The following is a 24,062-nucleotide window of genomic DNA, read 5'->3' on the forward strand; positions in this document are numbered from 1 at the left end:
AGAAACATTTAGCCAATCTAAATAAAAGGCAGAGAGAATATCCAAATTAAAAAAAATCAGAAACATAAACGGCCATAACAGCCCTGAGGAGATCCAAAAAATCATTAGATAATAGTTCATAAACTTGTACTCCACAAACTTGGAAAATCTAAAAGAAATGGACAATTCTCAATAGATATCACTTACCAAAGTTAAATCAAGGTCGTATAAATATTCTAAATATACCTATATCACCCAAGAAAAATATGCCCAGTCATTTTTTGGTACATAAAAATAGGCACCAAAGGAATGCACGGTAAAATGGTTTCAGTGCAGGATTCTACCACAGCTTCAAAGAAGAGCTAATACCAACATTACTACATTTTTTTTTACACAAAATAGAAACAGAATGAAAATTGTAAAATTCATTATAGGGTGCCATAGTCACCCTGATACACAAACCAAAATATATAAAGGCCTCAAGAAACTAGACATAAAAAAAAAAAACAGTTAATCCAGTTAAAAACTGGGACACAGAACTAAACAGAGAATTCTCAAGAGAAGAATCTCAAATTGCTGAGACATACTTAAAGGAATGTTCAACATCCTTAGCCATGAAGGAAATGCAAATCAAGATGACTCCGAGGTTCCACTTTTCACCTGTCAGAATGTCTAAGATAAAAAAACCAAGTGACAGCTCATACTGGAGGGGATGTGAAGCAGAGGGAATACTTCTCCATTGCTGGAAGAAGTGCAAAGTTGTACAACCACTTTGGAAATCAATATGGTGGTTTTTCAGAAAATTGGGAATGCATCTATGTCAAGACCCAGGACAACTTTTCAGCATATACTCAAATGATTCTCAATCATACCACAAACACTTGTTCAACTGTGTTCACAGCAGCTTTATCTGTAATAGCCAGAATGTGGAAGCAACCTCTATGTCCCTCAACTGAAGAATGGATAAAGAAAGTGTGGTATATACACAAAGGAGTATTGCTCAGATGTTGTAAGCGTTTCCATGGTCATTGTGTCTCTTCACACCAATAAAAACACTGAGAATGTGGAGATGGAAACATCAGGTGGGGATGTGGTGGGAAGGAGAGTGCTGAAAAAGCTAACTGGAAAGGTGGTCATACCAAGTTGAGGTAAAAACCTGGTGTAAGGGAAGTTCCCAGGAATATACCAGCATGAACCCAGCGAAGACTCCTAGTAAAAGGGAATTAAAGACATGTGCCACCATCACTCAGGTAACATAATTTTCATTTCCTATGCTCATTCATTTGTTACACTAAAAGCATTTAACAGACACTTGACAGATTTCAAGTGTGTGATACAGTGTTGTTGATCCAGAGGTGGGCAAAGAAAGGGTGGGGTGCTGGCTACAGGGAAACAGTGCTGATATATAAAAGGATGGAATTGCAATAATTGTACACCGTGATTTCTACAGTTCATGTAGTCTCATTGGAGATATTGGAGGTTCCTTTGGGCTTTGGTAAGAATTGTGTTAAACCATGACTCTCATGTGACAGTTTCACATTGTCCTTATAGATAGAATTCTAGATTAAATAGGAGCTGTGCAGTCAGATAGCTATGATTTTTATGAGGTGTAAACTGTAACTGTGGGAAACAGGTCCTGGGCTCAAATGTTCTAGCAACATCCTGCTCATTTGCCATTTTTGGTCTGCTGTTAAAAGCCATCTTACCGGGAAAAAAACCAAAAACAAAACCACGAAAACAAAACCTCCTTCCACCTGTCAGCTTTTCTTATCAATTGGTCTCCTTAGAATGGATACAACCCAACATATTCAATCCTTCATTTTCCTATTAAAATGTCCAAGATTTGGCACTCTGACCAGTAATTCTCAAAGTGGAACCAACAATTCATAAGTTCTATAACCACAGCAAGCCTGTTCTATCTACTGCCCAGAACCTCTTGTTTCATGCAGCACAAGTGGTACCCTTGGAAACTCTAATCATAGCGATTACTGACTGTGACCAGTCATTCCTTCCCAGAGTCCATATCTGACAGACCAAGAGTAGAGCTTTGTATAGGCATATGCCACAGTTCATGATAAGAAATGGTTTGAATCAGTGTCTTGACTCAACTCATTCCTCGCTTTTTGTGGTCACCAAACTCATGAATGGTCAACATCTTAACCTGAGGGTCAGGATTTGATTTTTCATGAACTCTCACCAGACTTTCTCCCTATTGATATTTTCCACTGTGTTCTTGTGATGGTTAAAGTGTGTGTCAAGTTAATTGGAGCTGGAATCAACTAAGCGCCTCTTTGGGCGTCTCTATAAGTGTATTTTTAGGAAATACTGATTAATTAGGAAAGCCTTCCTCCAGAATTTCCAGCACCTCCATGCAGTGGCTGAGGTGGAAAAGCAGTTTTGATTTTGTTGATCCACCTCCCGTCCTTGAGGGTGAGTAAGTGCATTCTTTCTGTGTCTGTTTCTTCCTCCTCTTGTCTCCCTCCTCCCCCATTCCCCATTGCTCCATTCCTCTCATCTCATGTCTCCTCCATTTCCTCCCATCTTTATCCCCACTAGAACCTCCTTTCTTCAGTCTTCTCACATAGAGTGATGACCAATAACTTACTGACATCACCCAGACCTTCAGAACCAGATTGCAACTACTGAGACATTCAGTCTCCTGAACTGAACTGCTAGTGGATTCTCAGTTTTCCTGACATGGAGACAGACATTTTTGACTACCCAGCCTATATCATATAAGCCAATCCAATAAGCATACCCTTTTTAACATAATTCACTCTATCTACTCTGTTACTCCAGATATTCCAAAATAGTATAGTTTCTATTAATTTTTTAAAATATATTTGATGAAAAGCCAAAGTGACAGATGCAGAATGACCACTTGTATGATCTCCTTAAAAACCAGAGACATTTAGTAGACACCTAGCTAACTTACATCCCCTTTATGAGTGTTCAGAGTAAGAATGTGTCCTTGCATTTCCCCACACAATCTGGGTGTTGCATCAGTTATGTGCTTTTTTGCTGAAACTCTGAATATGATTCAGAATATCCTCAAGTACATATACAGTAAGGAAAACCTTCAGGTGATGCAATTTATTAGGTGATAAAGTCTTGATAAGAAACATTGTACACATGTACAAAATTCTCAAAAAGTATTATAAAAATTATTATTTTACAAGATGGTTAGAAACATAAAGGACACAGTTTATGAGATGGTTAGAAACAAAAAAAAAACGCAACGCCCAAGGAAGATCAAGGGATAAATGGGAAGTGAGGTCTCCTGGTAAACCATGTCACCACACCTGCCAAACTTCTATATGAAATAATTCTGTCTTCATGGCTTGATCTAAATGCTCTTAGACATTCCCAGAACACACAGGAGGGGACATGCCAATGAGAGCACAAGACCCTCAAAAGGAAGATTCACTCTTTCACAGTGCCATCCAAGTTTGTATAAGATAAGCATAGCCTCCTCCAAAAACATAAAACTCTGGACACACAGTGCATCACAGCCAAATATCTTTGTCAATCCCTGAGAAGACTTACAACATGGTTAATTTTTCTCCTTCTCACATGTGGACATTTGTGAATTGGCAACTGCTGAGTCATATAAGCACATGAATCCCTTACAAGGGTCTAGACATATCAAGATTGGCCCCATCTCTCACACACAAATTCTGGGCAACTCATGGTTATCATCATTCTATGGAGAAGCTACTAAAGTGATGGTAAGAAACCTAACATATATAGTCAGGTACCTACCAGGTAATCCTTCAAGTCAGTCAATAAACCTATACAGCAGTGAAGTATACTCAGCATCTGAGTTATTAAATATGCCGATTTCTAGGCTTGTATGAATGTCACATTTTTGTATGCTCAGCAGCTAATGTGGCTGGAGGCTGCTATTTGAAACAACAGGAAGCAGGGCATTTCCATAATGTAAAAACATTCTAGAATTTTCTGAATAATAACACAGACTTATGGGCATAGATGATACTTTGTATTGTAGCTCATTGGTGAGATGATAAAATTTCACACCTGTGGTAATATGACTGTCTCATGGGATGTGGGTAACACAAAGATCTAACACCAGCAGTATCATCTCACCCCTATGGTCACATAACTTTCTGACAAAAAGATGTTCTTCCCTGACTCCTTTATATTTTCAAATGATTTATCTTCATTTTTATATTAATCAAACATTGTATACTAGTACATGAAGAAACTCAAAACTATTGTAAAGTAGAAAGAACAAGGTGAAGTCACATGTACATATCTTTTTCACATGAAGAAGTTTATGAACAGTAATGTATATGGAAAACAACAACTTTTACAGCTCATAGAATATTTCTTTGTATTTTACAAATTCAAAGATGAAAGAAGACTACTTTATCCTGACTCTTTTCTTTGTGTTTCTTCTCATTTTTATTAATATTTGTAGAATTTTGAAAAATGTCTTTTGAACGTATTCACTGCCCAACCCCTCAACCTTATCCACTTCCATACCTACACAACTTTTTGTTCTCTTTTCAGTTTTCAGAAATGAAACACCTATCAAATCCAATTTATGCTGCCCACAAAGATTTATATGTTTGGGCTTCACTGGATTATTATCCATCTACCAGGGTCATGCCCTTAAAGAAACCTGACTGTCCATCTGCAAAAAGCTATTAATTTTCAACACTCCTCAGATACGGGTGAGACTCCATCCCCAATACCCTCACTATTGCTTTTATCATTGCTTGCCTTGAGCTTGCAAGGGCTTCATGTATGCTGTCATAACTGCTGTGAGTTCATATGTGATCTGACCTGCAGTGTTCAGAGAATACTGCTTCCTTGTAGCCATGGACCACCTCAGACTCTTAAAACCTTTCTGCACCTCTTCTACAATAGTCACCGAGCCGTGAAAAAATGGGGGTGAGATATTGATGTTCCACTTAGTACTAAGCATTCTGTAGTCTATTCTCTGCACTTTGACATGGGGCAGGGTTTCTGTGTGAAGCGCTATCTACTGCAAAAGGAAGCATCTCTAATGTTGGCTGAGATTTATTCTTATCTATGAGTACTATAGTAAGGAATATGTTTAATACTGTGGACCTTTGGTGGAGTAATAATCACAGTTATCCCCCAGGATCTGCCTAGCCACAGATTACTGGTTGTGATATTTTTTCCTTAAAATTTTTCTATTTGATGTTCAGTTCTATAAATGCTATTCTTTAACATAAACATTAACAGGACTATTTTGAAGGTAACAAAGTAATTAATGCTAAACTATTTAAATTAATTAAACTATTTAAATATATGAGAATAGAAAAATATTTTATGTTTCTGTCTGAACTCTGATATATATTATTTTTAATTAAATTTATACCTGACAATTTCATATATTTACATTATGAATGTCCTTACCACCATTCTCTTAACTTTCTCTCTTTGTTCTGTCCAAAAATCACCCTTTTTCATACTAATCTATTTCTTCCATTCTTGTGTTTTTGTTTCAGATTTTTCCCTTTGGGCTTCACCAAGGCCGTCTGTGTAGCCTTGGTGGTTGGACTGTCCACTGGAACCTGATGGATACACAATCTGAAGACAGTGTTTCTGTCTGTTTCAGAGTTCATCAGTAGCCACCCTATATGGAGTCATGAGGCTCCCAACTCTCACATCTGTGAGTGACTACAGGAACATTGTCTTGTATAAATCTGATTCATGAAATTGCTACTGTGAATTGATAATTTCACTGGATGTGTTTTTGAAGGAGGGATTTTTCTGACATTCTTTCTATCTTTTGTCTCTTATGTTCTTTTTGTCCCCTTTGCTACAGTGTTTTGTGATCCTTACAGAGTGTAATATAAAAGACATATTTCTAGGGAGTGAAATGCCCCTTCCTGTGGGGCTACTGCAGTAGGAACCACATGACAAGTAGCTACAGCCTCCATAAGCCACATCCTGTGTGCCTGTTCATCCAGCCAGGTATTTGGGCCCCTTAGAAAAGATGCCATGACATTTTCTTTCACAATACTTCTCCGTCTGGGTGAGATGTGAAGAGGGGAGGGAACTTTATTGTTTCCAAGATAATACAACCCATAGCTTTACACTAGTCTATCATAAAATCCTGGGGGATCCAGGAGGCTCTATATATTAAAAAAAAAAAAAAGGAAACCTGACTTCAGGGACAAACCTCTCATAGAGAACTCTCTTCCAGAGCTGAGAGTCTGAACTGAAGGACTCTGGATATCAACAAGTCAGTACATTTCTACCTGTCCCAGTTCGCTCTTTTTTAATTGGTGACCAGGAGCCTCTCTGGGCAGTAGAGGTGGAATATAGCAGTCAGAGGCTAATGCTGGAGATAGCATAAATTTCTTTAGGCAGGGTCTGGCAAGGTTCCTCCACAAACACATACTCAGGACTGAGCATGCTCTGTAACTCACTGTAAGAGTCAAGTGACAGTCTTACATGTGAGGGTAACAGAATCTCAGGAATACCATCTCTATAAAGAAGCAGCTCTGAATTCTCCATTCCATTTATTGAATGGCTCAATGTACAGAGCTGTCTCCATGTCCATCGGACCTGTGCTAGTTGGTCCACATTCAGTAATTACCTGGATCTGGTAGTGACAGTTGATAGAATACACATGGGTGGCAGGTCCAGGATCTGCCTTTAGAAACAGATCTTCTCACATGGATGTTCCTATATCAATGCTCAACACTGGTTGACTGCTGTTAGCTGAGATCCAATTTAACACACTCGCTGTGTCCTTTACTCTTAGTGTCCTTTATTAAAAAGAACCCAGAATCTTAACACTGTCCTTCTTTGCTGTGACCACAAGAGGGAATGACCCTTCAGTATACCTCACAACAGGGACATGAAACATTCATTATGAAGAAAATAACTAATCAGGAGCACCCCTCAGTCTGGAGATCACAGAATTTATACATCAGAAAGTTCATGGTCCTTTTTCCTATAGGATCTGTGAGTCTCAGCAAGAGGTGAGCATTCAAATATTATGACTAATACAGGAGCAATTAACAAGTATGGTCAGACACCTCTGATGTACTGGAGCTCCTGGTGTTAGGTGAGGAAACCCAAGCAATTCTTTAAATAATGGTGAGCCTGATTCACATACTCAGTGGATGATGGGTGAGTGCAGCCAGGCTCCTGAGCCTACTGGCACAAATGGAATGCAGTGTCAACTGTAAAATAGTGGAACACAAGACACAGAAACCAATGGATTGGCTGTGAAAGAGAACCTTGGGATATTCAGGAGAAAATGGGTCTTCATACAGAACCATATCAATGATCTAGTCAGAATCAGATTATGTGTCATTTCTAAGTGTAGCCTTCTCTGTGCCACTGTTCAAACAGTCAGATCTCCTCATCTGCTTCCTTTTAGGTACCCTCCCCACACACATCATCAGGGCTGAACCAGCCTCTGTGATCACCTCAGGGAATCGAGTGACCATATGGTGCCAGGAGACCATGGATAGCGAATTATATACTCTGTATAAAGAGGGAACCCCAGAAACTTGGGACAGAAATATCCCACTGGAGACCAGAAACAAGGCCAAGTCCTTCATCCCTGACACAGCAACACACAGGGCAATATCACTGTTACTTTAACAACTCTTGTGGCTTATCAGATCATTGTTACACCCTGGAGCTGGAGCAGTAGGTAGGGACAAGTGAGAAGACACCCTAACAATCCCAGCCCAATTTCTTCCCACAGAAATGGGTCTGCTATACATGATATTCCCTTCTGAGAGACAACCCGGAGGGACAGGTGGACTGAATCATCCTACTTTACATACTCTCACATTTTATTTTAAGATTCTACAGAAAACATAGCCTGTCCAAAACAGCCCACCCCTGTGGTGAGCTAGAGAGATAACAAAATCCTCCTGCATTTCTCACAGCTGAGATGTTATGGGTTTTCTCTGACTTTGGAAAGAGAACAAGAGCTCTTCTGGACCTTGGACTCCTGGGAGATATCCAATAGGCAGTTCCTTTCCCTATTCTGCAGGTTTGTGACCATCCAGGCTCATGAGCACATTCAGATGTTATGCCCGTTACAAGAGAAACCCACAGGTGTGGTCAAAAAGCAGTGACCCCGATGGAAATACAATTCTGCAGTGTGGAATCACACTATTGTCTCTATCATTTTCTGAGTTCTTTAAACCCTTTTCCATGAGCTTTGTAACCAGTGTTGTCAAGGTGGTAACATGGCTGAGGGAGTTCCAATCCTGAGCTTGATTGTCAGAATGTGAGAGGCAAAGACACCTGCAAGATGCATTGGAGAGGACAGATATTTGGAAGGAATAACTCTTCAATAGACATCCCGACTTCTGTCTAGGGCTGTACAAGACGTCCCCCTGCCCCCGTTAAACCTTGAAGATTCTATCCTGGCTACTGGAGAAAATCTGACCCTCCAATATTGATATGGTATCAGCTATGACAGATTCACTAAGTTCAACCAAAGTAGATGTGACATCTTCCAGAGTCCTCACTGGCAATTTCAGGTTAGATTCTCTAACACTGATTTTCTCAAGAGCCCTGTGAGTAGCTCCTACAATGGTCAATACAGATGCCAAGGTTCACACAACTTCTTCACCAACTGACTATTCCCCAAAGAACCAGCCTCTTCAAGGCTCTGTTGGTCGAAGCCAGAGGATGAGATGTGAATATCATCCACTGACAAGGAGAGAAGAGCCATGAAAGGGCAAAAAAGATAGCGAGTACCCAGGTCTTCAGAGACTCGACCTCAGGAGGTTTCAGCTCAGACATCAGTTGGCATCTCTTCATCTATCTTCTCACGCAGAGCTGCCTTCTAATACCTGCTTCTCAGTACAAGGAGGACTTATGGTATCTGAGGTATGTAACACCAATTTTTCAGTCTTGGAACCTGGTAGACATTCCCTCTATGCAAAGGGTCAGCATCCTATTCTATTGCATCTAAGAGCAGAATCTTATACTCAGCTCATGAGGCTAGGACATAGGACCTTGGTGGAATCAACAGGTACAATAGTTTTCAAGCTTCATCCCCTCAACCACTTTTTATATCCCAGTACCACATAAAGCTCATTGTTCTTCAAAAGGTGCCCTGTTCAGGACTCTCTCTACTCACATGTTACTCAGCATCCTTCCTACAGAGAAATTTTTATTTGAGAATAAGTGAGTATTCCTTAGGGAGGATCATTCAGAATGATATTCACCCCTCACTGAGGTTTGGGCGAACAGGGTTGTCTTCAGAAATGCCCATCTCAACTCCTTCAGTGGGATCCAGAACATTCCAGGTGAATATTGTTGGGGGCACAAAAGTCCTTGTTCTTACAGATAGAAGTAGAGAAACTAGGAATTTTAGACATGCAGGGTTGTCTTTTACAGGAAAAAGATGTATAACGCTCTTAACCACCTGGAAGGCTAGGGATGGAGGTGGATAATAACCTAGTGATTTATGCTCTTCATAGAATCAGGTCATATTAAGCTCTTACAAGCAGGATGGAGATAGCTCATACTCAAAGAATCCTTTTAATTATCTGTGTAGTCAGGAGATACCACAAACTCTCACAACCAAGACCAGAGTTGTCTAATAGGCCAAATGATCCCTATACAATATGTATGACTGCGTCCATACAAGATCTTTACCGAAGCTTTTATGATAATATCTGTAGCCACTCTCTAGAATCCATTGTCTTTGAAGAAGTGACTTACACTTTGCATTGAGTTTCAGTAATAATGATGCCTCCTTGTGTACAGGGAGTCATATTATACAAGTAATTTCTTTCTAAATTGTAGTATGCTAAAATATGCTTACAATAAGCTTCTTAGGCTCAGATTCTAGAAGTTTGAACTGGAAACTGGATAACTTAACCATGTTGAACAGGATTTCCTTCTTGTTTCATGCCAATTATTCTTCTGCCAGCCTAGTATTTTCAGGGACACCCCCAAAATATCAACAGGTTATGAATAGGTTGCAAGACAAGTAAAGAATTGGGATAGATCCTGATCTTACTGCCAGGAGTCCCCTTAAGCAGATCAAGCTACAAAATCTGACTTTTTGAAGCCCACTACCTATGGTGAGACACTTTGCACAGGCTGATGAAGGGGGAAGGACTTGGACCTGCCTCAACTGAATGTACCAAGTTCCGCTGACTCTGCATAGGAGGCCTTACCTTGTCAGAGGAGGGAATGGGCGATGAGTTGGGAGGAGAAGGCTAGGGATCAGGAGGAGGGAAGAGAGGGGGATCTGTGGTTGGTATGTAAAATGAATAAAAAAGTTCTTAATTAAAAAAACTATAAAAAAATCAGTATAGACCAGTCGATTTTTACTCTTTATTTTCCTCATTCCCAGGATTCCTAGTAGAGCTAACTCTCAGTTTAGCCACATCCCACAGTGTACTCAGAAAAAGAAATGACACGGCAATGTTTATTAGGTAGCCTGTTGGACAATGTCTTTACATAGAAAAGGGAAATAGTTGACCCTCTGATGTGTAAGATATAGAATTATAGCTCAGCCATATCAGAATAAATTCTTCAGTAGTTCTATGTACTCAGCCTTCAGAGTGACATGCAGAAGTTGACTGTATTGTCTTTACTTTCTTATGTAAGGGGACAGCTGACAATAACTCTTTCCTTCTGCTCTGAATGTGTCCTGCATATGAACAGGGAGAAGTATATGGATGTGGCCCCTAAGGATACTGCATTGCTGACATTTAGAAATTCTGCATTTGTGAAGTCCCTAGACCTATGAGAGTCTCTGGTCCTCTCTGTTTTGTTCCATGACTTATGAAAGTTACTAATGTGGTAAGAAAAGGTGTATCAGACAAGATCAGGCACGTCCAGGGTGGTATGGCCATAGACAAATCATGTATCTCCCTGGGAAGGGGAAATAGATGAGATCACCATGAGTAAACTGGGGATGAGGAGGGGTCAATGGAGGGTAGGGGGTGGGGGATGAGAACATAAAAGAATGGGATGGTCGAGCTGGAAGAGGGATGGTATGGAAGAGCAATGAAAGAGATATCATGATAGAGGGAGATATCATGGGGATAGAGAGAAACCTGGTGCTAGGGAAGTTCCCAGAAATCCACAAGGATGACAGCACCTTAGACTACTAACAATAGTGGAGAGGATGCCTGAACTGGCCTACCCCAGTAATCGGGTTGATGAGTACCCTAACTGGCATCATAGGGCCTTCATCTAGTAACTAATGGAAGCAAATGCAGAGATCCACAGCCAAGCACCAGACCAAGCTTCAAGAGTCCAGTTGAAGAGAGAAAAGAGGGATACTGTAGATGTAACCAACTATCTTATTAAATAAGAAACACAGAGCCGATTCAGAGAAGAAAGCCAAGAGGTCAGAGCTAAGAGCCTCACCCTTCCTGCTTCAGCGATCCTCTTCAGCCAAGAGAGCTCTCTGAAAAAACAACCTACTTCCCGTGTGTACGTCTTTATATAGTCTAGCTGTTCTGCCTTCTCATTGGTTGTAAACCCAAACACGTGACTGCCTCGTCACTGCCTGTATGTACAGCCCTCCAGGTCCTCTATGGTACTGAGATTAAAGGCATGTGTCTCCAATGTTGGCTGTATCCTTGAACACACAAAGATCTACCTAGCTCTATCTACCAAGTGCTGGGATTAAAGGCGTGTGCCACCACTGCCACGCTCTTGCTATGGCTCTAATAGCTCTGACCCCCAGGCAACTTTATTTATTAACGTACAATTAAAATCACATTTCAGTACAAATAAAATACCACCATAGGATACTATGAGCAAGGAGTATCAAGATCATCATGAGGAAATGTACAGAGACAACCAAACCATACTGTTGGGAACTCTGTGGACCAATATCTGTGGAGCCTCCACGGGACTGGACTAGGCCCTCTGCATAGGCAAGACAGTTGTGTAGCTTGATCTGCTTAAGGACCCCCTGGAAGTGGAATCAGCATCCATCCCTGGTGCAATGAGCAGGTTTTTTTGTAGCCTACTACCTATGGTGGGACACCTTTCACAGCCTTGGTGCAGGTGGAGGAGCTTGGACCTACCTCAAATGTGTGTATCAGGCTCTGCTGACTCCCCATAGGAGGCCTTGCCTTGGAAGTTGGGTTGGTGGGGAAGGCTGGGGGGCAGGAAGAGGGAGGAGAGGGGGATCTATGGTTGGTATGTAAAATGAGTAGAAAATTTCTTAATATTATAAAAAGAAAAGGTATACTAGATTTACTCAATGGCCTTGGGGTCTGGGCTCTGTGTGAAGAAAGTATATTGTTGAAACATCAAGTATATGAAATCCCAGCAGTTTAGAATCCACTTAATTTACTCCCCCCAAAATCTTTTAAATGTTTTGCTGAGAGCTAACACTACATCAAACTCTGCCAGGTACCACCTCCTGTTTTAAATCAAACATTCCCAGGTTTTATGTGAGAAGTGTTTGGAGAACAGTCTTTGACAGCTAAGTGTAGTTGCTATCCTTGATTGGACCAGGTAAGATTCTGGGGCTCAGTGTGAAGAGATACAACTGGGTTCATTCGAGACAAAAAAAATAGAGACTCTCCTTGAACAGCAAATGTTTCTTTTTATTACATACTTTTAGGATACAAGCCCTTCCCCACACTAGGGTGGTCCCTGAATTCCCCCAGAGGATGGAGTGGGACTGCTGAGATCACAGAAGGGTCTGACTGTGGGAGCTGGTGTCCTTAGCGGGCAAACTGCTTTAGAGCGTAGCATCCCAGATTGGGTATCAATCTACATGGCCCTCCTGAGCTCATTTGGGCCTCAGTACTCTGTGCACACCTGAGAAAGTAAACTATGTACCACCTCACTTCAATGACTCTGAGTATGACTATCTAGAAAATCTCATGAGTAAATCAATCTGTTGTCACACTGAATTTTCTGTTTATGCTCTTTATTGTTGCTCTTTTTCTGAAAAATTTTAAGCAATGATTTCTTGTAGAAATTTAGTTTAAGACACATGAATTATTTTATCCTAAAAGAATATGAATCTATTACTACCTTCAGAAGATTTGATCACCTTTGTATAACAGGTGTGAAGGATAATTTTGTCTTGTGTTTTCATCATATATGATTTATCTTTATTTTTTAAGAATTATTCATTTTATGGGTATGAGTATTATTACTGCATGAATATGTGTGCACTGTGTTTATGCACCACCATGGGGATTTTAGGAGCCAAAACCAGGTCCTCTGCAAGAGCTCCATATTTCCTCCTTGCTAACTCATCTCTCCAACCCCTATCTCTGATATTTTCAATGACAATTACTAATATTTAAAAGGAGTTTGTAAATGTTCATAAATATTATATACATACATTAAAAATGTACAAAATGTTCCATTATTTGAATAATTTGGATTTATCATTTTTTGAGTTCTTTTTATTTCCTATGTAATCATATGCAAGATTTTTCTTTGGACATATTAGTTTTCTTTCATATTTATAGAATCTACTAATTTCTAATTACTTTCCAGTCAATGCTTTTTAATTAATTGTAATAAATGTACTACTCTTTTTCAAGATATTGTACCTATGCAGCCCATTTAATTATATAACATAAATTTGTAGGCCTTAGAAATTATTATTATGAAATATTTAGGTTAATAAAGAAAGGTAGGTTAATAGTCACCCATTAAATCAAACTTGTGGTCATGTTAAATATGTCTTTAAGGTCAAACAAAGATATATTTTAGATAGAGAAGTGGTCTTCAAACACTTCAGAGACCTACAAAATATGGCATTTAAGATGTTTTAATATCATAAGGTTCTTTTTATATGACAATGAGACATGTCTGCTCCTGCAGCACCAATCTACTTCAGAGAAGATCATGGGCATCAAAAAACTTCAAATAGAGTTTACTTTCTTTGTGCCAAAAGTTAGCCACTGGTCAAGAAACTCCCTTAACTCGACTGTTGAGGGTATACTGTCCAAATTGGATTAGCAGGACACCAAAAAATGACGGTTGAACTTTACCTAGACAAGGCAGGATAATCCATCAAAAATCCTGTTTCATAGAAAACTCTGTCAGATATTCTCTGTCTGCAGGATGAAGATGGATGCCCCAATGTTACATTGGGGCATCCATCTTAGTTGACTATTCAGGCAGCCAGCTGTTTCTATCATCTCTTAGTTTTGGAAGTTGTTTGTTCTGTAATTCCTGTTTACTCAGGTAATATTATAATCTTCTCAGGTCTCTGATGGTGTTGAAGACTATATAGTTATATTTACAGTTGTCCTTGTTACCAAGTTCAGAAATGACACTCATGGGTTGGAGAGATGGCTCAGCCGTTAAAGGCTAGGCTCACAACCAAAAATATAAGAAATGACACTCACAAAAGAGATGTAAATTATACTAGATTGAGAGGTATAAAAAGGTAGTTTTGAATTGGTACTTCAAGTTAGGATAGAAAAATAATGAGGTACAACACTTTGGACCCACCAAGATAGGATAGACAATGGAGTATTTTCTCTCAATTTGTCAAATGCAATTGGACTGGACTAGACATTGTTGATGTAATTCTTGACTGTATATATTTGTATATAGTTATTGTACTTAATGTATATAGTTTTACTATGTTAGTTAAAACCTTTCCTTTTATTTAAACCAAAAGGTGGAAATGTTGTATGATACTTTGATTGGGTTATTGTAGGTGGAAGTTTCTGTCCTGCCAGATCTCCCAAATACCCAGCAGCTGCTTCCCAAACAACAGACTAAGAGGCTTAATATTACCCAGAAATGTTCAGACAGCAGCTCAGATATATTACTGCTTGCTCTTACATTTAAATTAATCCATAATTCTTATCTATGTCTAGCCACATGGCTTGGTACTTTTTCTCAGTCCCACATTCTCATCCTATATCCTCTGTGTCTGTCTGGTGACTCCTGACTCCATCCTTCCTCTTCCAAGAATTCTCCTAGCCTGGTCACCCTGCCTATATTTCCTGCATGCCTACTGGCCAATCAGTGTTTTATTAAACCAATGTGAGTGACAAATCTTTACAATGTACAAGATTATTAGACCACAGCATTTCTCCTTTTTTGTCTAATCAGAAAGGAAGGTTTTAACTTTAACACAGTAAAATTACATAAAACAGAAGAGTTATCAAGCAAGAATTATTGTTACAATATTTAGTCTATTTGTGTTTGACAAAATCATGGAAAACACTCAATTATCTATCTTATCTTGGTGAGTTCAAAGTTTTATATCTAATTTATCTTTTATCATAACTAAGAAAAGTTATAACCATGATTATCTCATTTTCAGCTCCATCAAAGACTCCAGAAAGATGAAATGTTACCTTATGACAGGGACATCAAGCTACCTGGACAGTGATCTAAAGTTCCTCTGCAATGTTGGGTTATCCAAGTTGGGCCTACAGGCCTAGCATGTCTGATAGACTTTTCTGTGAAGCAGGGAATTTTGAAGGACTTTCCTACCTTGTCTTCGCAAAGTTTGGCAGTTACTTTTCTTTGTATCCTGCTGGTCCAGTTTGGGCAGTAACTGTCAGCAACTGAAGCAAGGGCAGTTTTTTTTCATATGGCTAGCTTTTGCCATAAGGAAAACAAACTCCATATGAAATTTCTTCAATGCCCATCATCCTCTTTGAAATAATTGGTGATGCCTGGAGCACACACGTCTCAGTGTCAAGAAAAGTCTAAGTTATTAAAATATATGAAACACCATATTCTGTAGGTCTTCAAAGTGTTTGAAGATTACCTATCTTAAATATATCTCTGTATACCTAGAAAACCTAACATGACTGTAAGTTTGATAATTATACATGACTATTAATCTATATTTCTGAACTACGCATTGCATTCTTAAATGAGTTGTATAAAAATACCTTAAACAGTAAAAATATACATACAGTATAACAAAGTTAATTTTAAATTTGTATCAATATACTAAAATTTATACAATATAAAATATATAAAATTAACAGATTTTTGGATTTAAGTAGATTTGATAATCTACCCTTTTTCCCAAATCATAATAATCCACCCCTTTTCCCATAATTTTTATATCATATCTTCCTTTCTTCTTTTAGAAAGAGATTGACTATGACCAAAAACCATTTGTAAACAAATCCCCTAAACAAAGACTAAAATCCATAATCAAAATTTTCAAATGTGGGCATTGTTTTCTAGACTACTTCCTGCTTATTCGGGGTGCTGATAATCTTATGGGGATCAAAGGAAAATTTAGAACTATCATCAGGTAGTGACTGGAGTAGTCTGTGAGGCTGGATCATCTCAACAAGCATCCTTGAAGCTGCTCTGGATGCAGAATTCAAAGGAAACTACAACAGAGGTACTCTGAAATGTTAGATTATCTGGGCCATCTGTTCCCTTCAGAGACTCTTTAGGGAGTCTTCCTTAGTCAAAACTTATTTTCCTTAACCCAGAATAAATCCATATCCTCTCATTTTCTGTGTAAATAAAAATAAAACCTCTCCTTCAAATATCATATCTTTTGACTTAAAGTTTGAAATGAATATATTTTCAAAATATATAGGTTGATTCAATCAAGCAGCATTTACAATCAAATATCTCTTAGCAGCTCTAGCTCATTTCTCTGCATTCAAAAAACACAAAGACAACACAATAACATATAGTGTCCAGCCTCTCTGTATATATTCCATCTTTATGTGTCTTAATACATTTGTATTATTCTATTTCTTTTTAAGGACTTTCTCTACCCTTTTTATTTTCTCTCCCAAGCCTACATATAACTTTAAACACACTGTAACCTGTTTAAAGGTTTTTTTTTTCATCTGACTGCATAGCTCTCTCTTTTTCTGATCACACTAGCCTTTAAATTGTGAATTGGCATGGTTAGGACCAAGCAGCTGGCTCTGCCCCATTCCTTGGCTTCCTGAGAGTTTAGCTTCATGGCAGCAGTACTGACAGGAGCCACATATACTGTTCCCAACTCTGGGGAGTTCTTAGGTCCATGCCACCACAGAGTAGTGCTCCACCCACTTACCATAAACACAAGTATTTAGCAGCAAGACCTCCAAAGAGTCATATGGTTCTTGCTGCTAATGCTGAGTCGGAAGCCATCTCTCAAAAGAGCCATGGCTCTGCTCGCCACCAGCATACAGAGCCCACCTTTTTCTTGACTCTGTCCTTGACTCCATTCTTGTGTCTAGAATCCTCTTTAAAGATTTTGTCAGGTTTCATATGGAAATTCTGGCCCCATGTTGGAATGCCAAAAGTAGTTAGAAGTTCCTGTCTTGCCACAACTCACAAATGCCCAGATGCTGCTTTCAAAACAACTGACTCAGAGGCTTAATATTTCTTAGAAATGCTAGAAATACTAGCTCAGACTTATTACTACTAGCTCTTACACTTAAATTAATCAATAATTCTTATCTATGTTTATACCCGGGGCTTGGTACCTTTTCTCAGTGCTGCATTCTCATCTTAATTCCTCTGCATCTGGCTGGTGACTCCTGACTCTGCCCTACTCTTCTGAGAATTCTAATAGTCTGGTTGCCCTAAGTATACTTCAGTGTTTCATTCAACCAATTTGAGTAACAAATCTTTACAGTGTACAAGAGCATTATCCCACAGCAGTTTCTGTCAAATAAATCTTGCTTGGAGTCAGAGGGCAGAGCTAGCCACTAGCTGACCTAAAGTAACTATAGAGGTTTGGAGGATTGTAGGCAGAGAGGAGATATGAAGTGGTAAGGTAACATGGAGAGAGGACCTAGACCCTTTTGGATGATGGGACAGCAGAAGCAGGAAGCAACAGGCAGCTACTCCCTGCTTCTCTGATCTTTCATGTTCTTACACTGATATTTGATTCAACAATTTATTGATAATACTAATTAATGCTTCAAAAGGATGTCATGCAGGTGCATGCTTAGGTCCTTGGTGACGAGTTACTTCTTCTGGGAACCTCTGTCCCCGGATACTGGCTCTGTAGCTCCTGCAGTAAGTTGCAATTCTGTCTCTTTCTGGGCTGGAAGAGAGAAAAGAGTCTCAGCTGGGAGGGGGCAAAGGCTTTCCACCAGGGATGTGCAGAGAAGCAAGGAAGGGACATTTACAACACACGGGTGAGTAAGCAAATGTCCCAGAACATGGAAAGGACAGGGTAGGCAGCAAAGTGTCCGGGCTCCCTGTTCTCCACCTCAATCAGCTGCCCCATCTTCTAGGTGAAAACAGAACATCTCTCTCTGGATACCACCTTCTGTTTTCCCAATGAAATCCCTGGAAGTCTGGGGTGTCTGTTGGCACTGCACTTTTCCTCCCACAGTCACAAGCGGAAGTGACAAAGAAACGATTTGGTGGCTAAGAGCTGCCAGGCAGCCAGGGGATGGAGCATGGAGGGGTGAGTATCTGCAGTACCACTCACAACTTCCCCTAGCTCCCTCATCCCTTAGACTGATACTCACCACCTGATGCCACAGGCACTGATGGTGGTGGGCTGGAGGCTCCAATGGGTCTGAGGACACAGAACAAGAGAAGGGTGAGGTTTAGATGCTGACTCAGGGTTGCTCACTTTGCTCACTGTCCTCCTTCTCTTCTGTAACCTCCCTAAGATGCTCATTCTGTCTACTGCTAACCATGCAATAGACCATGGAGTGTGCAGGGGAAAAGGTCAGCCAAAGAAACACAGGCTTACCAGAGCCAAAGAAACATACTTTGGCCCTAGAGCCAGATTCAAAAAAACAAACCCTGGCCCCAAAACTGGAGTCACAAGGTTAAAGAGGACTGTGGAAAGACAAACACTTTGGCCCTGAAAACAGGGCTAAAGAAACCCACTCTGACCATGACCAACTCAGCCCAGAAACCAACCAATCCCTGAGCATTTAAAAAAAAATCCCTAAGCACAAATTCCAGACAATCTCTGAGCTTGTCCAAGCTTGGGGATTGAAATCTGACCAGTGTCCACCATGAAAATGTTCATCGTGAATAAAACCACCTCTAAGAAGGCCTATATAAGTTAAGCCCTGTGCCTGCTCAGCTTGCTGATGCCTTATTCCACCCTGGCAGAGGCAGACACTCTTCTGGATTCCTCTCTCCCAATAAATCTCTTGATTGAGGATTGGGTGATGACCTTTCACCAGAGCAGAGACAGAGCTTGGGGGAGTGGAGAGGAGCAGAGCAAGACTGTAACACTTTTCCTGGGGGAAAACATCCCCTTAGTAAGGCAGAGTTCTTACACTCTGGGGGACCTGAGCAGAACTGTAACAACTTCTCTGGGGGAGCTTCCACTGCCTGAGTAGAGTTGACACTTTGGGGAAACCTTTCCCTGGAGCAGGGCTGTAAGCCGCTGCACTTACAGTTACTTTGAGTTGTTCCTTGCTTTCAGAAAGACAGAATACTTTTCCATCTCATCTGCAGTGCTTACAGAGTGACATTACTAGAGGGACTCCTGCTAGTATTCACTTCTCTGTCCAGGACATTTCCTTCTAACCCTTTCTACTGTTTCTTTAATGTACCCAAGTCAAGAGCTTCCCTAGGGTTTGGATTTAAGGTCATACTGAGAAGTCAGAGTTACCTCACCTGAGACAGTGAGCTCCACAGGGGCACTGGCTTCTGACAACAGGTAGAAAGATGAGTGATGCTCACCTTTATAATCAAAGGAACAGCAGCCATCCCAGAAAGGAAGGGCCTGGCCAAGTCAGCATCTCGAGAAACAGCTATTTGAAGCCTATAACCAGCTATTCCACATCTGGATCCCACATTCCAATAGAATATTTAGTTTTCTGGAACCTGACTCCATGCAGGTGAGAGGTTTATTCTCAGAGTCTTTATGGCAGATGGGGAGGTGAGTATCTGGGTTCCCTGCTCTCCACCTCACCCTCTCCCCTCAATCTCTAGGCTGAGACTAATCATCTCTCTCCCTGGACACCACCTCTATAGCCTAAACTAAGACTTTTGTTTCTGGAATTTCATTTGGGATTCCTGCTTGATTCCCACACTCACAAGTGGAAATGACAGAGAATGAAGACTTCACTGGGGTAAGAGCTGTGAGGCAACCTAGGGATGGAGCATACTCCCTGCACTGAGGTCCCTGATACTTACCAGCTGATGTCATGGGACTTGAGGGTGGTGGGCTGGAGGCTCCAATGGGTCCTAGGAAACAGAACAACAAATAGATGATGTTTAGATGCTAACCCAGGAGTCCTAACTCTTCTCACTGTCGTACATCTGTCTTGGATCCTCCCCATGATTCTCATGCTGTGTATCCCTAACCTAGATTGCAATAGAGGATGGAGTGGACATTACTTGGGAGACCATCTGGCATCCACTTTTCTACTAGGGAAATTGCCTTCTAACTAACCCTTGCTAATGTCTGCCAAGTCAAGAGCTCTCTTAAGGTTTGAATTGTGAGTCAGCCTGACAGTTCAGGGCCACCTCACCTGAGACCGTGAGCTCCACGGGGGCACTGGCATATGACAACAGGTATGGTGATGAGTTTCGAGAACCATAGCACCTGTAGCTTCCTGAAAGGGCAGAGGTCACAGCACTCATGGAGAATTCTGCCTGGTAATGCCAATCTTGGTACTTTGATTTTAGTCACTGGGGTTGATGAACTGCTCCCTCCTTGTACAGAATGAAAGTGTTCAAGTTGTCATTTGACTGACACAGCAGAGTCACATTCTCTCCTGAGTGCACTGTGGAGTTAGGTTTCACTGATAGAGAAGGTGTGGCAGAAATTTGTCCTAAAGAGAACAGAGATGGTCAGAGGCTGCCTTCATTGTTTTGATCTGATGTCTCACCTGGGTCTGCCCTGAGCACCTGGGACTCTCATTTCTCTTATTGAGCCCCTCTCTTGCTTCCCAACTCTGGACCTGTTCCTGTAGAAGATCCCTGTCCTTCATCCATCACTGGGTACTGACCACAACTGTGGGGTATACTTGTAGTAACCATAACATCTGAATATCCCTCTGTGTACTGGGGTCACGGGACCCATAGAGAACATGGCTTGGTAGTGCCCATTATGGTGTATATACTGTGTGTCCAGAGAGCTGGAGAACTTTTCATCTTCTTTGGTGAGAATGAACCTGTCATATGCCATATATGAAACACACTGGAGAGTCATGTTTCCTCCTGAGTTTGCCACAGGGCCTGGCAGGGTTGACAGGCTTGGTTTGTCCCAGTGGATTCCTGGGAGAGAAGGAGAGAGCCTTTTATGTGGGCTCACACAGCCATAATGTTCTCTAGGGCTAGGATGTGGGAAGAGAAAACTCCTGAGGGCAGAATCTGACCCTGAGACTCTGACTGTCCTCTCACCTGTCACCACAATCTCCAGGATGTCACTGCGCTCTGACCAGCCAGCTGAGCTGTAACAGTAACAGCGATATTGTCCCCCATGTTGCTGTGTCACAGAAGGGATGGAGAACTTGGCCTTGTTCTCAGGCTTCTCCGGCGTCTGTTTGCCCCAGGGTTTTTGGCTTCCTTCTTTATGCAGGACACATATTTCTGCATCCATGGTCCCCTCACACCAGATGGTCATGGGGCTTCCTGAGGCAATCACAGAGCTGGCTCAGCCTTGATGATGGGTTTGTGGAGGGTCCCTGTAAGGAAGCAGGAGAGACAGAGGTGGTTCTGTTTAAAAGTGGCACAGAGAAGGTCCCACTTGTAGATGGCAATTAAGTTGATACAAAGTATCAGAAAGCTCCATGAATATTAAACTCTCTCCTGGACCTCCTGGGTTTTTCTGTCACTTTCTGCTTGGAATCTGTATCTCTGGTCCCCCTGTCTCCCCTGATCTGTTTTAATGGACTGAGGAACCCTGTCTCCTCACATACACCACACACCAAGGCCTCCCTCCACGCTTCCATTATATCAACATCACTCTGTGGAAAGGTTTTGATTCCTTATATGAGAACAGGAGCTCCAGGGGATTACTAGGTTCTGACCACACCAGTGGAATGCTCAGATTATTGCTATAGCATTGGAATGTCCATCTTTGACTGGAGGTCACAGGGTCCACAGAGAACAGGGCCTGGAATCGTCCAGTTGAGGAATTATACTGTGAGTCCAGCATCCAGGAGAGCTTCTGTGGTCCTTCCTTAATCAGAATGAACCTGTCATATTCCTGCCATGAGTCACATTGGAGGGTGACATTCCCTCCTTCAGTCACCACAGGGCTGGGCTGGGCTGACAGGCTGGGTTTACTGTGTGCTCCTAAGAGAGATGCTATAATCAGATTAACGTATAAGGCCTCATTATCCTACAGGACTGTGAGGAGTGAGGGCATCCCTGAGAGCAGACTCACTTCTGGAGAGTGAAGCCCAAGGATGGCAAAAGTTTCGTCCTCTCACCTGTCACCACAAGCTCCAAGGACTCACTGTACTCAGACCATCCATCATGGGTCTGATAGCGACATTGATATCTCCCTGCGTGGTGCTGGTCAGTTTTTGAGATGGAGAATTCAGCCTTGTTCCCAGGCTTTAGGAGAATCTGTGTGAACCATGTATATTGACTTCCTTCTTTGTAGATAGAGTACTCTTTGGCTCCTGTTGTACCCTCACACAAGAAGGTCACATTAGTCTGTTTGGAGACCATGAGATCTGGCTGTGCTCTGAGTACAGGCTTAGGGAAGGTCCCTGCAAGGAAAAGAGAAGCTAGGACCCAAGATATGCTTTCTCAGATTGAAAGTATCAAACGCATCACACTTCATCCAAACCTAGGGTCAGCACATGTCTTGTGTTTATCCTCATTGCCCAGGCTTGTCTCCTGGGTAATACAGGTATAACATATCAGGACAGCTGCAGATACTCACCAGTCAGCGCTGTGGTCCCAGGGCACAGAGTCAGTCCTGGAAGAGAGTTCCTGGTGAGAAGTTTGTCCCTGAACCTGGAGCAGTTCCTCCCCTGCACAGAACCTCCTGAGACCCTGGTTTTTCCTGATGGGACAGTGCTAGGCTTTGGACAAGCTGGTTCCTAGGCCACTGTATCCCCTCCCCATCTTTACAACTCACCCAGGCACAGCAGAGCTCTGAAGGTGAAAGTCATTACATCTGCTCGTGGAGGCTGCAACTGTGCTCATGGGCAGAGCTACAGAGTCTGCCTAGGAGGACAGGAAACTAGTGTGGCTTCTGGAGGCAGGCACTCCTGATGACATAGTTGTACTTCATTGGTCTGGAAGTAAGGGGAGCCTTCTCCTCACACACAAGGTTTTGACTTCCACAGTGCTGTCTCTAGGCCAGGAACTAGACCCTCTAAAATCAATTCTTACATAGATAATTGTAGCTGAAATTTTCCTGGTCCTTCCTTGCCCATGGTCAGGACAAATCTCTCTCACCCACCAGTCCCTCAGCCAAGGAAACACACAGAGACTTATATTACTTATAAACTGTATGGCCTTGTAAGGCTTCTTGCTATCTAGTTCTTATATCTTGAATTAACCCATTTCTATTGATCTATACCTTGCCACATGGCTTATGACTTACTGGTACTTTACATGTTGCTTGTCCTCGAGGTGGCTGGCAGTGTCCCCTCCTCAGCCTTCCTGTCCCCAGAATTCTCCTCTCTCTTTGTCCCACCTATACTTTCTGCCTGGCTACTGGCCAATCAGCACTTTATTTATTAACTAATCAGAGCAACATAGTCACAGCATAGAGAACATCCCACAACACCTCCCCTTTTCTTTTTTCAAAAAGAAAGGTTTTAACTTTCACATAGTAAAATTACGTATAACAAAACAGTTATCAAGTAAGAATTACAGTTATAATATCTAGTCTATTTGTATTTGGCAAAATTAAAGAGGATATTTTATCTATCCTATATTTGTGAGTCTAAGGTTTCATATATAACTTATCTTTTATCATGACTAAGTATATTACAACTATCTAGTCTTCAACTGCACCAAAGACCTCAGAAGAATATAATATTACCTGAGAAATGGGAGAAGGAGGCAAGCAACTTTCAGGAGTCTTGCAAGACTAGACAGAGACAGCTGCAGCCTGAACAGTCATCCAATGTTCCTCTGTAAAGTTGAAGCATCTGTCTTCAGCCCACAGGCCTAGAGTCTCTCAGTCACTTCTCTCTGTGTCCTGTAGAATGTCTGGCAGTTACCTCTGTGTAGCAGGAACCTGAAGAAGCATTTCACCAAGCAAA

At 41.3% G+C, this 24,062-nt stretch overlaps 1 protein-coding gene across 1 annotated transcript; it reads right to left on the reverse strand.

Moving 5' to 3' along the window:
• Positions 1-8,548: 8,548 nt before the first annotated feature.
• Positions 8,549-22,958, reverse strand: LOC131903076 (leukocyte immunoglobulin-like receptor subfamily B member 3). Its single transcript, XM_059253787.1, is given in 9 exon segments — positions 8,549-8,664; positions 20,020-20,070; positions 20,358-20,441; positions 20,908-21,105; positions 21,232-21,477; positions 21,480-21,517; positions 21,825-22,128; positions 22,266-22,550; positions 22,925-22,958. Coding segments are annotated over 9 exon segments (1,356 nt in total).
• Positions 22,959-24,062: the final 1,104 nt, after the last annotated feature.

The sequence above is a fragment of the Peromyscus eremicus genome, chromosome 1 (assembly GCF_949786415.1).
Source record: "Peromyscus eremicus chromosome 1, PerEre_H2_v1, whole genome shotgun sequence".
Classification (NCBI taxonomy): Eukaryota; Metazoa; Chordata; class Mammalia; order Rodentia; family Cricetidae; genus Peromyscus; species Peromyscus eremicus.